The sequence below is a fragment of the Pristiophorus japonicus genome, chromosome 16 (assembly GCF_044704955.1).
Source record: "Pristiophorus japonicus isolate sPriJap1 chromosome 16, sPriJap1.hap1, whole genome shotgun sequence".
In the NCBI taxonomy this organism is placed as follows: Eukaryota; Metazoa; Chordata; class Chondrichthyes; family Pristiophoridae; genus Pristiophorus; species Pristiophorus japonicus.
Genome location: NC_091992.1, coordinates 44,408,854 through 44,420,899, shown reverse-complemented (window position 1 = coordinate 44,420,899; position 12,046 = coordinate 44,408,854). Strand labels below are relative to the sequence as shown.

The 12,046-nt window shown below is 43.1% G+C and overlaps 1 protein-coding gene across 4 annotated transcripts in view; it reads right to left on the bottom strand.

Annotated features, from left to right (window-relative positions):
• Positions 1–12,046, bottom strand: part of LOC139226469 (elastin-like) — a 435,956-nt gene that overhangs the window by 231,085 nt on the left and 192,825 nt on the right. For all 4 annotated transcript variants that reach the window (XM_070857261.1, XM_070857262.1, XM_070857263.1 and 1 more), the window contains exons 22-23: positions 6,884–6,919; positions 2,874–2,969 (exon numbers count right to left, since the gene is read on the bottom strand). In XM_070857261.1, coding sequence (XP_070713362.1) covers positions 2,874–2,969; positions 6,884–6,919 — 132 coding nt within the window. The remainder of the gene's footprint in view (positions 1–2,873; positions 2,970–6,883; positions 6,920–12,046) is intronic.

Sequence of the window (12,046 nt, the reverse complement as noted above, 5' to 3'; positions counted from 1 at the left end):
CATCATGGATTTACAAGAAAACCTGACTATTGTTTTTTATATTAGAGAATATTACAACAGGTTGTATCTAAAAAAAATTGAAACAGCAAGGGCAAATGTTTCATAAACTAGATCCTGATGGTGATTGGAAGCGCAGCGAAACTCGCTGAACAAAGGTTGCTCGAGGATCAATTGGGCTGGGCTACCAACAGAATTCCCAGCTCAATGGATACGTCAGCATTCTTCGCTCGGCAAGTGATGAATAATTCTGCAACTGAACATCTATATTCATAGACTGGTGTTCTTTGGGAGTAGTATTTGAAGCTTCTTCATTCATAGAAACATAGAAAATAGGAGCAGTAGTAGGCCATTCGGCCCTTCGAGTCTGCACCGCCATTCAATATGATCATGGCTGATCCTCTATCTCAACACCATATTCCCTCTTTTCCCCCATACCCATTGATGCCTTTTGTTTCTAGAAATCTATCCATCTCCCTCTTAAATATATTCAGTGATTTGGCCTCCACAGCCTTCTGTGGTAGAGAATTCCACAGGTTCACCACCCTCAGTGAAAAAATTTCTCCTCATCTCGGTCCTAAATTTCCTACCTATTATCTTGAGACTGTGATCCCGTGTTCTAGACTTCCCAGCCAGGGGAAACATCCTCCCCGCATCCAGTCTATCCAACCCAGTCAGAATTTTATACATTTCAATGAGATCCCCTCACATTCTTCTAAACTCTAGTGAATACAGACCTAGTCGACCCAACCTCTCCTCATACGACAGTCCTGCCATCCCAGGAATCAGTCTGGTGAACCTTCGCTGCATTCCCTCTATGGCAAGTATATCCTTTCTTAGGTAAGGAGACCAAAACTGCACATATTCCAGGTGCGGTCTCACCAAGGCCCTATCTAACTGTAGTAAGACATCCTTGCTCCTGTATTCAAATCTTCTTGCAATGAAGGCCAACATACTATTTGCCTTCCTAACTGCTTGCTGCACCTGCATGTTTGCTTTCAATGACTGGTGTACAAGTCCCTCTGTACATCGACACTTCCCAAGCGTTCACAATTTAAAAAATACTTTGTCTTTATGTTTTCCCTACCAAAGTGGATAACTTCACATTTATCCACGTTATACTGTATCTGCCATGTGTTTGCCTACTCACTCAACCTATCTAAATTGCCTTGCAGCATCTTTGCATCCTCCTCACAACCCCACCTAGTTTTGTGTCGTTAGCAAACTTGGAAATATTAGATTTGGTTTCCTCATCCAAATCATTTACATATATTGTGAATAGCTGGGGCCAAAGCACTGATCCCTGTGATACCCCACCAGTCACTGCCCGCCACACCGAAAAAGCCCCGTTTATTCCTATTCTCTGTTTCCTGTCAGTTAACCAATTTTCAATCCATGCCAATACATTACCCCCAATCCTATGTGCTTTAATTTTACACACTAATCTCTTATATGGGACTTTATCAAAGGCCTTCTGAAAATCCACTACATCCACTGGTTCTCCCTTATCTATTTTATCAGTTACTTCAAAACACTCCAGTAGGTTTGTCAAACATGATTTTCCTTTCATAAATCGATGTTGACTTTGTTTAATCATGTTGATACTATCTAAGTGTGCTGTTATCACATCCTTTATAATAGACTCTAGCATTTTCCCTACAACTGATGTCAGGCTAACCGGTCTGTAGTTCCCAGTTTTCTCTCTCCCTCCTTTTTTAAATAGTGGGGTTACATTTGCCATCTTCCAATCTGTGGAAATGTTTGGAACTGATTCTGAATGTTGACAGGCAGCTGCAACAACTCTTGTTTTTCTAGCAACATCAATGGTGCAGATCCCATCAACATCTTGTTGAGGAATGACTGCTGCATCACATTTTACACTTAATCGTCCAATGGTCAACTATGGTTACAGCTTCCAAGAAAAAACATGTTTGTTCCCAATTCCTCTGAGATAACCCACGAAAACACCTGGGTTTTGGTCTATTAGGACAACCTAAAGAAAGAACTTGCATTTATATCACATTCTCCAGATGATGCAAAGCACTTCACATCCAATTAATTACTCATGAAGTAAGTTACTGTGTGACGTTATAACAAGGGGAAGTTAATTTGCACGGAGCAAGGTCCCACAAGCAAACGGATGGATAACTATTAATTCATTTATTTGGTCGTGCTGGCTGAGGCAGGACCACTCCCTGCTCTTCATCAAATAGTGCTGTGGGATCTTTTCTTTCCTTGTGAACCACCAGATCAGAACAGTTTAAAATCTCATCAGAAAGATGGCATTTCCAAAAGCAAAGCAAAGCACTGAAATGTCAACCTAGATTAGTCAAGCACTGTGGCACACCAAAACCACAATGTGTCTTGTGAAAAAACATAGGACTGTACACTAAATAACTTATTTGTTTTAATAATTCTGATGTTCACACCAATAGAAGAGGCCAATCCAAAACGGTGGGCGAAGCACTTGCGGCTGGAAATGCGGCTGGCACATGCTTTCTGCCCACAATGCTCGAGAGTTAGGAGGCTGTTTGTTGCCTGGAAAATGGGAGTGGAGTGAGCAAATTTATTGGCCAGTGACTGGGCCTCAAATTTACTTGGAGATCTCGGTTCCAGACTGGGCAGGTGGGGGACCCAGAGTATCCTCTATGGAATCTCACTCCACTTTGTTCTTGTATCATGTCAAACCAGGCCACGACCATAGATTCAGGTTGTATTTGTGCTATAACAGCAGCATTGATACAAAGTGAAAGACTATATTTATAGTTTAAAAGCTGCTAACAGTTCTTAATTGTAAAACTGACAGTAATAAAACGTACATTTTTCATTCACCATCTCAATTAATCTAAAATGTTGTTAATGAGAGATCAAATTACCTGGAACACTCCATGGAGCGCCTCCTGGTACACCCCATGGAACACCTCCAGGTACACCCCCTGGAACGCCTCCTGGAACGCCTCCAGGGACTCCCCCTGGAATGCCAGCACAGGAGAGTTACAGTGATCAATATGTGAAATTGTCCGAACAGATGATCATACTATTGGTACTAAACAGATTGCAATATTACTAAGAGAGCCTGTCACAAAGCTTGATTGGCTCCTTTCATTTGCTGAAGGGCAGGTTCTGGAAAGTGATCAAAAATTCAAAAACGTTCAGAACATATGGGCTCAATTTTCCCCAGTAATTTGCGCCTTTTTTTTGGAGCAGACTGCTCTTTTTGGCCAAAGTTGAAAAACCACAGTTTCCTCAATCAATTTTACAATTTTTTTAGGTCAGTTTTTTTTCAGCCAAAGGGGGCGTAACTAGCTACCTACGCTAATTCTGGCCATTTAGGGATGTTTGGCCAGCTGAGAGCTACTCTAGTTCTGCTCAGGCCAGCATATGTGGCCTCTGCAGAAAAACCTTCCGGAGAGTTAAGGAAATCGGCGTGTGTGAGGGTGGGGGTGGGGGTGGGGTGGGGTGCGGTTGTGGGTGTGTGCATATGCATGAGGTGTGGTGTGCGCGAGCGTGGTGGGGTGGGCGCGTGCTTGGTGGGGTGGGCGCATGCGTGTTTCAGTTCTTTCAATATGTTGGGAGCTGGCTGTATGCTTCACTTTGCAACCTCAGCTCACATTGTGTCCCTGTTACCACGGCAGCCCGATCTTTTTGGCTCAAGTCAAGGTTCCACCCCCAAAACTAAAGGTCGGGTTATGCCACGCCAAAATGAAGAAATCCAACAGGGAAACTTAGAATTTTTTTTTTTGGGCCCCCCAAAAAATTGGCCGTAATTCTTCAAGTACGCCAAAAAAATGCTTTGGGGAAAATTGAACCCATAGACAGTACTATTACAAGTATTCCACTAATCATATACGTGCTACATCACTGCACATATGCTACCACTATCACTGCTGCATGGAGTTAAATTGGCATGACGAAAGGCACCAGTGAATAACAACAGGGTCCAAACATAGGAACAGGAGAAACCCACTATGCCCTTCAAGTCTGTTTACCCATTCAATTTATTCATGGCTGATCTTTACCTCAATTTCATTTACTAGATTTGATCCTGATCGTTTGATTCTCTTACCTATCAAAAATCTATCAATCTCAGTACTGATTTTCAATTGACCCAGCATCCACAGGCTTTTGGGGGAAGAGAGCATCAAACTTCTACTGCCCTTTGTGTAAAAAGATGTTTCCTGATTTCATTCCTAAATGGCCGAGGACTAATTGTAAGATAAAGCCCCCTTAAAACCTATGAATATGAGCTCATTGATTCTAACTGATGCCTAACTCTACCACAGGTTGAAAAGGGACAGGTAAAAATCATTTTACTTACAGATCCCCAATTCCTGCAACATGTTTTGAGAGATTAACTAAACACATTAGTATTGTTGTTAACTAATATGGCACCAGCATCTGAGGTAAATATACTATAAAGCCAAAACATGTTAGAGCAAGTGGTACCAGAAGAACCCATTGTGTATGCCTGGAAATATGATGTAATTAGCAGAGACTCGCAAAACATTTGCAGTCAAATTTGTATCTTTATTGCAACAGTACTTCTTATATATAGGATTTCTAGTTATTCTTTTACCAAAGACTTCACAGAATCAAAACTTCTCAATCTGGAAAAAGCTACATCAAGCTGTCCATGTGTAAAAACAAGCCCAGAAATATAGATACAAATTTTTTCCCTCCCTGTCCAAGTTCCTGATCTAATCATACTCCAACCCAAGTTGCTGACCTACTCCCCTGCCCCCCCAAACCCCCCGCACCCCCCCACCAAGTTTCTGACCTACTCAACTGCGTACAGTTTTGATCTCCGTATTTAAGGAAGAATATACTTGCATTGGAGGCTGTTCAGAGAAGGTTCATTAGGTTAATTCCGGAGATGAAGGGGTTGACTTATGAGGATAGGTTGAGTAGGTTGGGCCTATGCACATTAGAGTTCAGAAGAATGAGAGGTGTTCTTATTGAAACATAAGATAATGAGGGGGCTCGACAAGGTGGATGCAGAGAGGATTTTCCACTCAGAGCAGAAACTAAAACTAGGGGACATAGTCTTAGAATAAAGGGCCGTCCATTTAAAACTGAGAAGAAGAAAAATTTCTTCTGAGGGTTGTATATCTATGGAATTCTCTGCCCCAGAGAGCTGTGGAGGCTGGGTTATTGAATATATTTAAGGTGGAGATAGACAGATTTTTGAATGATAAGGGAGTAAAGGGCTATGGGGAGCGGGCAGGGAAGTGAAGCTGAGTCCATGATCAGATCAGCCATGATCATTTTGAATGGCGGAGCAGGCTCGAGGGGCCAAATGGCCTACTCCTGCTCCTATTTCTTATATTCTTAACCCCAGCCCAAGTTCCTGACCTACTCCCCTGCCCAAGTTCCTGATCTACTCCCATCCCCGCGACACCAACTTCCTGACCTACTTCCCCCCACCCCCCGACAAAGATGGGGCAGTGTGTGTGGGTCACTGATTGTTAACACTGTTTATTAGATTATCAAGTGAATTGTGAGTGTCAGAACATCTGAATTTTGTCCAATCTTACCATCTGGACCACGTTCTTGGTCTCAATCACCGCCATTAGACCAGAATCACATTCTTTCACCATCCTCACTGTACACTCTGTACTCTTTACCACATCCTACCCACCGTGCTCCTGACCTCCTCCCTCCTTCGATTCCCCCCTCATTCCCTCTCTCTCTCCCTCTCTGATCTCTCCCCTCTGTATCGCCATTCTCTGCCCCTCCCCCGATCTTCTCTCTCTCTGATCTTCCCCCTCTCCTGATCTTCCCCCTCATCTCTCATCCCTCTCTCTGCTTACCCTGATCTCCCCCTCTCTCTCCCTCCATCTCTCTCCCCCTGATCTCCACCCTCTCTCTTCCTCCCCTGTTCTCTTCCCCCGATCTCTCTCGCCCCTCTCGATCCAATCTTCTCCATGGCTTTCTCCCACCGAGCGGAGGAAAGCGTAGTAAGTCAGCTGTAACTGTGGGGTACTGTGCTTGCGCTATCAGACCTCGGTGGTAATACACATGTTCAAGACAGACAAAAATTGTAAATTATTATTATAGATGTTTAAAATCTAATAACTTTAAAGTTACAGTGTCAGTTGTTACTAGTGGTCGCTGCTGGAATGTAAAGGAACATGACAGCAACATACAAATAACTAATAAAAAAAGCTACCAGTTTCAAACAGAAAAGTGTCAAATGGACATGAATAAATTATGAAGAAAAGAATTAATAGTAAGTAGAGCATTATGGAAAGTGAGAATAAGGAGTAGTTTGTGACCTTGTTACTGCCTGTTCAGCCATTTGTTTTCGATGAGATTCCTGTTAGCGTACCTTCTAAGTTCCTCCTTTTCTTATATAGGACTCTCATTCAGTACTTATTCACTGGCAATTGAATATTTCATATTGGTCTATGTCCAGGATTGTGATTATCATTGCCTGTTTCTCATGTAGCAAATTATTTCCTGGTGTCTCTTTGGACAAAGCCCTTGTAATTAAGCCCAGACAGAATTGTGGACTCCTGGCTGGTACTCCAGCTTCTCTGTGCACTCAAACAATGGATATTGTTCAGTTTATGAAATTACAGCCTCAGTACAAGGCAGCAGCTTCTCAAAGCTGATTAAATGCAGCCAAATTGCAGAATGATATTTCTTTCTAATAATACTTCAATGTTGTTAAATATACAGTAAAGTGAGATGAGCTGATAGCAAAGTTTGGAAACATTTACCTGCCATGAGGAAACTATTGTAACTAAGCTTGAAATGTATTCTTTGCTTGATGATGAATTTAATTGTTATGTACATTCTATACTTGTCAAGAAGATTAATATTCTGTGCTTGCTAATACAATAATAATTGATGCTTTGCAAATTACAAAATTAGAAAGACTTACCTCCATATTTAGCAGCTTTAGCTGCTGCGTATCCACCTGCAATGACAGAGGATTGACAGTTATGGCAGAGACCAGTTACGTACAGAGCAGAACAGTGAGTAACATTCTGAATAACAGCACCATGCAATATACCTCATCATGGATTTACAGGAAAACATGACTATTGTTTTGTATATTAGAGAACATTACAACAGGTTATATCCAAAAAGAATTGAAGTAGCTGTGGTATCTTCTCTATGACATCACAAACACACTGCACGTACAAGATGGCTTCAACTCCTTTTTATTGTTGTAAACAGCAATGGCTGCATTACCACAGTAGTCCACTCCTTAATGAAGAAGTAATTATAACAAACAATCATACATAACTTGCATGGTTATACATAACAAAAGATATGGACTTATTTTGCCATATTTACCAAAATTCCCTGGATTCTGGCGAGGTTCCAGCAGATTGGAAAACTGTAAATGTAATGCCCCTATTTAAAAAAGGAGGCAGACAAAAAGCTGGAAACTATAGACCAGTTAGCCTAACATCTGTGGTTGGGAAAATATTGGAGTCCATTATTAAAGAAGCAGTAGCAGGACATTTGGAAAAGCAAAATTCGGTCAGGCAGAGTCAGCATGGATTTTTGAAGGGGAAGTCATGTTTGACAAATTTGCTGGAGTTCTTTGAGGATGTAACGAATAGGGTGGATAAAGGAGAATCAGTGGATGTGGTGTATTTGGACTTCCAGAAGACATTTGACAAGGTGCCACATACAAGATGACTGCACAAGATAAAAGTTCACGGGGTTGGAGGTAATATATTAGCATGGATAGAGGATTGGCTAACTAACAGAAAACAGAGAGTTGGGATAAATGGTTCATTCTCTGGTTAGCAACCTGTAACTAGTGAGGTGCTGCAAGGATCAGTGCTGGGACCCTAACTAGTTACAATCTATATTAACAACTTGGAAGAAGGGACAGAGTATAACGTAGCCAAGTTTGCTGACGATACAAAGATGGGAGGAAAAACAATGTGTGAGGAGTACACTAAAGATCTGCAAAAAGGACAGACAGGCTAAGTGAGTGGGCAAAAATTTGGCAGATGGAGTATAATGTTGGAAAGTGTGAGGTCATGCACTTTGGCAGAAAAAATCAAAGAACAAGTTATTATTTAAATGGAGAGAGATGGCAAAGTGCCGCAGTACAGCGGGACTTGGGGGTACTTGTGCATGAAACACAAAAGGGTAGTATGCAGGTACAGTAAGTGATCAGGAAGGCCAATGTAATCTTGGCCTTTATTGCAAAGGGGATGGAGTATAAAAGCAGGGAAATCTTGCTGCAGCTATATAAGGTATTGGTGAGGCCACAGCTGGAATACTGCATGCAGTTTTGGTTTCCATATTTACGAAAGGATATACTTGCTTTGGAGGCAGTTCAGAGAAGGTTCACTAGGTTGATTCCAGGGATGAGGGGGTTGACTTATAAGGAAAGGTTCAATAGGTTGGGCTTCTACTCACTGGAATTCAGAAGAATGAGAGGTGATCTTATCGAAACGTATAAGATTATGAGGAGGCTTGACAAGGTGGACGCAGAGAGGATGTTTCCACTGATGGGGGAGACTAGAACTAGAGGGCATGATCTTAGAATAAGGGACCGCCCATTTAAAACAGAGATGAAGAGAAAGTTCTTCTCTCAGTGGGTTGTTAATCTGTGGAATTCCCTGCCTCAGAGAGCTGTGGAAGCTGGGACATTGAATAAATTTAAGACAGAAATAGACGGTTTCTTAAACGATGGTTATGGGAAGTGGGCGGGGAAGTGGAGCTGAGTCCATACTCAGATCAGCCATGATCTTATTGAATGGTGGAGCAAGCTCGAGGGGCCGTATGGTCGACTCCTGCTCCTATTTCTTATGTTCTTATGTTCTTATTTATAAATCAAACTTAACCACTTGTTTTCTGTTTCGAAGAGGATATCTTCGTTCTCGAACAGAACTTCCCAAACATGAGGACCGAAATTCAGAAGCCCAAAAATGCTGGCGCTCCTCCTGACTTTTTGGGGCCATTACCGCCGAAAAAAAGCCCAATCGATTCTCAGCTCAAAAAGTGGAAAAATAGGTTCCAGAGCTACGGAGCTCCTCCAATGTACAGTTTGAAGCAATGTAGCTGTGTTAATTGAAGCGGAACCCCACAGAGAAATTCAGCATGCTGGTAACGTGCTTGTAATGAGCCAGCTGCTTCCTGGCCTTCTTAAAGGTCAGGGTTTGCAGCTAGGCCAAGAGGGGAAGGATTTGATTTTGAGAATGGCTGGTGTGAGAGGAGCAAGGAGGGCAAGCTGCTTCACAGATGCTGAGCTAGACACTCTTATGCAAGGTGTAGAGGACAGGAGGAGACTGCTATATCTGAATGTGGGGAGACTAAGTCGCCAGGTCATCGTGAATGCATGGAGGGAGATAGCAGAGGAGGTCTCGGGAACCTCCATTTAGCAGAGGACTCTCGTGCAGTGCAGGAAATAATTCCACGACATAATCCATCTTATGAAAGTGAGTACCTCTTCCAGCAACTGTTGACCTTGCATCTGTGAGCCTCTCCTTCAACATTCTCTTATTTCCCATACTCACTGTTCAGTCACTCAAGCAGAATTTTATTGTTCACGCCTTTATACATATATGTGTGTGTTCTCGCAATGGAGGCTCCCTTTCATCTCATGCTTACAGCTGCATGTCAGGGACAAACACTTGTGCACTCATTTCTGATGCGTCATCACAATGGTACTCACCAACCAGACTTTCTTTTGCAGGCCAAACTGGCTCACACTAGGGCTGAGCAAAGTAGGACGGGTGGTAGCGAGGCAGACAAACAGGTCCTCATACCTCTGGAGGGGAGGGCTGAGGTGCTGGTCTGCGGAAATGGTGCATTCCCTGTGGGCCAGGGTACTGCTGACGTCGATGTGGGTAAGTGAAGGCTCTCTTTTACTACTCTCTCTCCTTGAATGCGCCAGCGCCTACTGTTCCTTTCCTTCATGGAAGTCTGCTAGTTGCATCCTCCATGCCTTCATCCCCCACCTCCCCCTCATGGCGGCCCTTTTCCCATCTATGCTTGCAGATGACACGCTCCGGTACTGGTGACGCAGATGTGGGCACCATGGGTAAGTGAGGCTGTCCTTCAATGCACTCTCTACTTGAATGCATCAGCGCCTACTGTGCGTTTCCTTCTGGAAGTCTACTATTTGTAGGATCCATGTGTCAATCCCCCACCTCCCCCTCACGGCAACCCTTCTCCCATTTATGCTTGCCGATGACAGACCGAGCAGAGTCACCAGTGAGGAGAGACCGTGCAGACCATCTGGAAACATAGAAAATAGGTGCAGGAGTAGGCCATTCGGCCCTTCGAGCCTGCACCATCATTCAATATGATCATGCACTTCAGTACCCCATTCCTGCTTTCTCGCCATACTCCTTGATCCCTTTAGCCGTAAGGGCCACACCTAACTTCCTTTTGAATATATCTAACGAACTGGCCTCAACAACTTTCTGCGATAGAGAATTCCACATGCTCAATTCTCTGAGTGAAGAAGTTTCTCCTTATCTCAGACCTAAGATAAGGCTTACCCCTTATTCTTAGACTGTGACCCCTGGTTCTAGACTTCCCCAACATCGGGAACATTCTTCCTGCATCTAACCTGTCCAATCCCGTCAGAATGTTATATGTTTCTATGAGATCCCCTCTCATTCTTCTAAATTCCATTGAATACAAGCCTAATCGATCCAGTCTTTCTTCATATGCAAGTCCTGTCATCCCGGGAATCAGTCTGGTGAACCTTCGCTGCACTCCCTCAATAGCAAGAATATCCTTCCTCAGATTCGGAGTCCAAAACTGTACACAATATTCAAGGTGTGGCCTCACCAAGGCCCTGTACAACTGTAGTAAGACCTCCCTGCTCCTATACTCAAATCTTCTCGCTATGAAGGCCAACATGCCATTTGCCTTCTTCACCGCCTGCTGTACCTGTATGCCAACTTTCAATTACTGATGTACCATGACACACAAGACTCGTTGCACCTCCTCTTTTACTAATCTGTCACGATTTAGGTAATAATCTGCCTTCCTGTTTTTAACACCAAAGTGGATAACTTCACATTTATCTACATTATGCCGCATCTGCCATGTATTTTCTCACTCACCTAACCTGTCCAAGTCACCCTGCAGCCTCTGAGCATCCTCCTCACAGCTCACACTGCCACCCACCTTAGTGACATCTGCAAACTTGGAGCTATTACATTCAGTTCCTTCGTCTAAATCATTAATGTATATTGTAAATAGCTGGGATCCCAGCACTGTACCTTGCGGTACCCCACTATTCACTGCCTGCCATTCTGAAAAGGACCCGTTTATTCCTACTCTTTGTTTCCTGTCTGCCAACCAGTTCTCTATCCACGTCAATACATTACCCCCAATACCACGTGCTTTAGTTTTGCACACTAATCTCTTGTGTGGGACCTTATCAAAAGCTTTTTGAAAGTCTAAATACACCACATCCACTGGCTCCCCCTTGTGCACTCTACTAGTTACATCCTCAAAAAATTCTAGAAGATTTGTCACGCATGATTTCCCTTTCATAAATCCATGCTGACTTGGACCGATTCTGTCACTGCTTTCCAAATGCGCTGCTATTACATCTTTAATAATTGATTCCAACATTTTCCCCACTACCGATGTCAGGTGACTGGTCTATATTCCCTGTTTTCTCTCTCCCTCCTTTTTTAAAAAGTGGGGTTACATTAGCTACCCTCCACTGATCCAGAGTCTATAGAATGTTGGAAAATAACCACGAATGCATCCACTATTTCTTGGGCCACATCCTTAAGTACTCTGGGATGCAGACTATCAGGCCCTGTGGATTTATCAGCCTTCAATCCCATCAATTTTCCTAATACAATTTAGTTCCTCCTTCTCGCTAGACCCTTGGTCCCCCAGTATTTCCAGAAGGTTATTTGTGGCTTCTTTAGTGAAAACAGAACCAAAGTATTGGTCTGCCATTCGATCCCCATTATAAATTCGCCTGATTCTGACTGTAAGGGATCCACATTTGTCTTCACTAATCTTTTTCTCTTCACGTATCTGTAGAAGCTTTTGCAGTCAGTTTTTATGTTCCCTGCAAGCTTACTCTCATATTCTA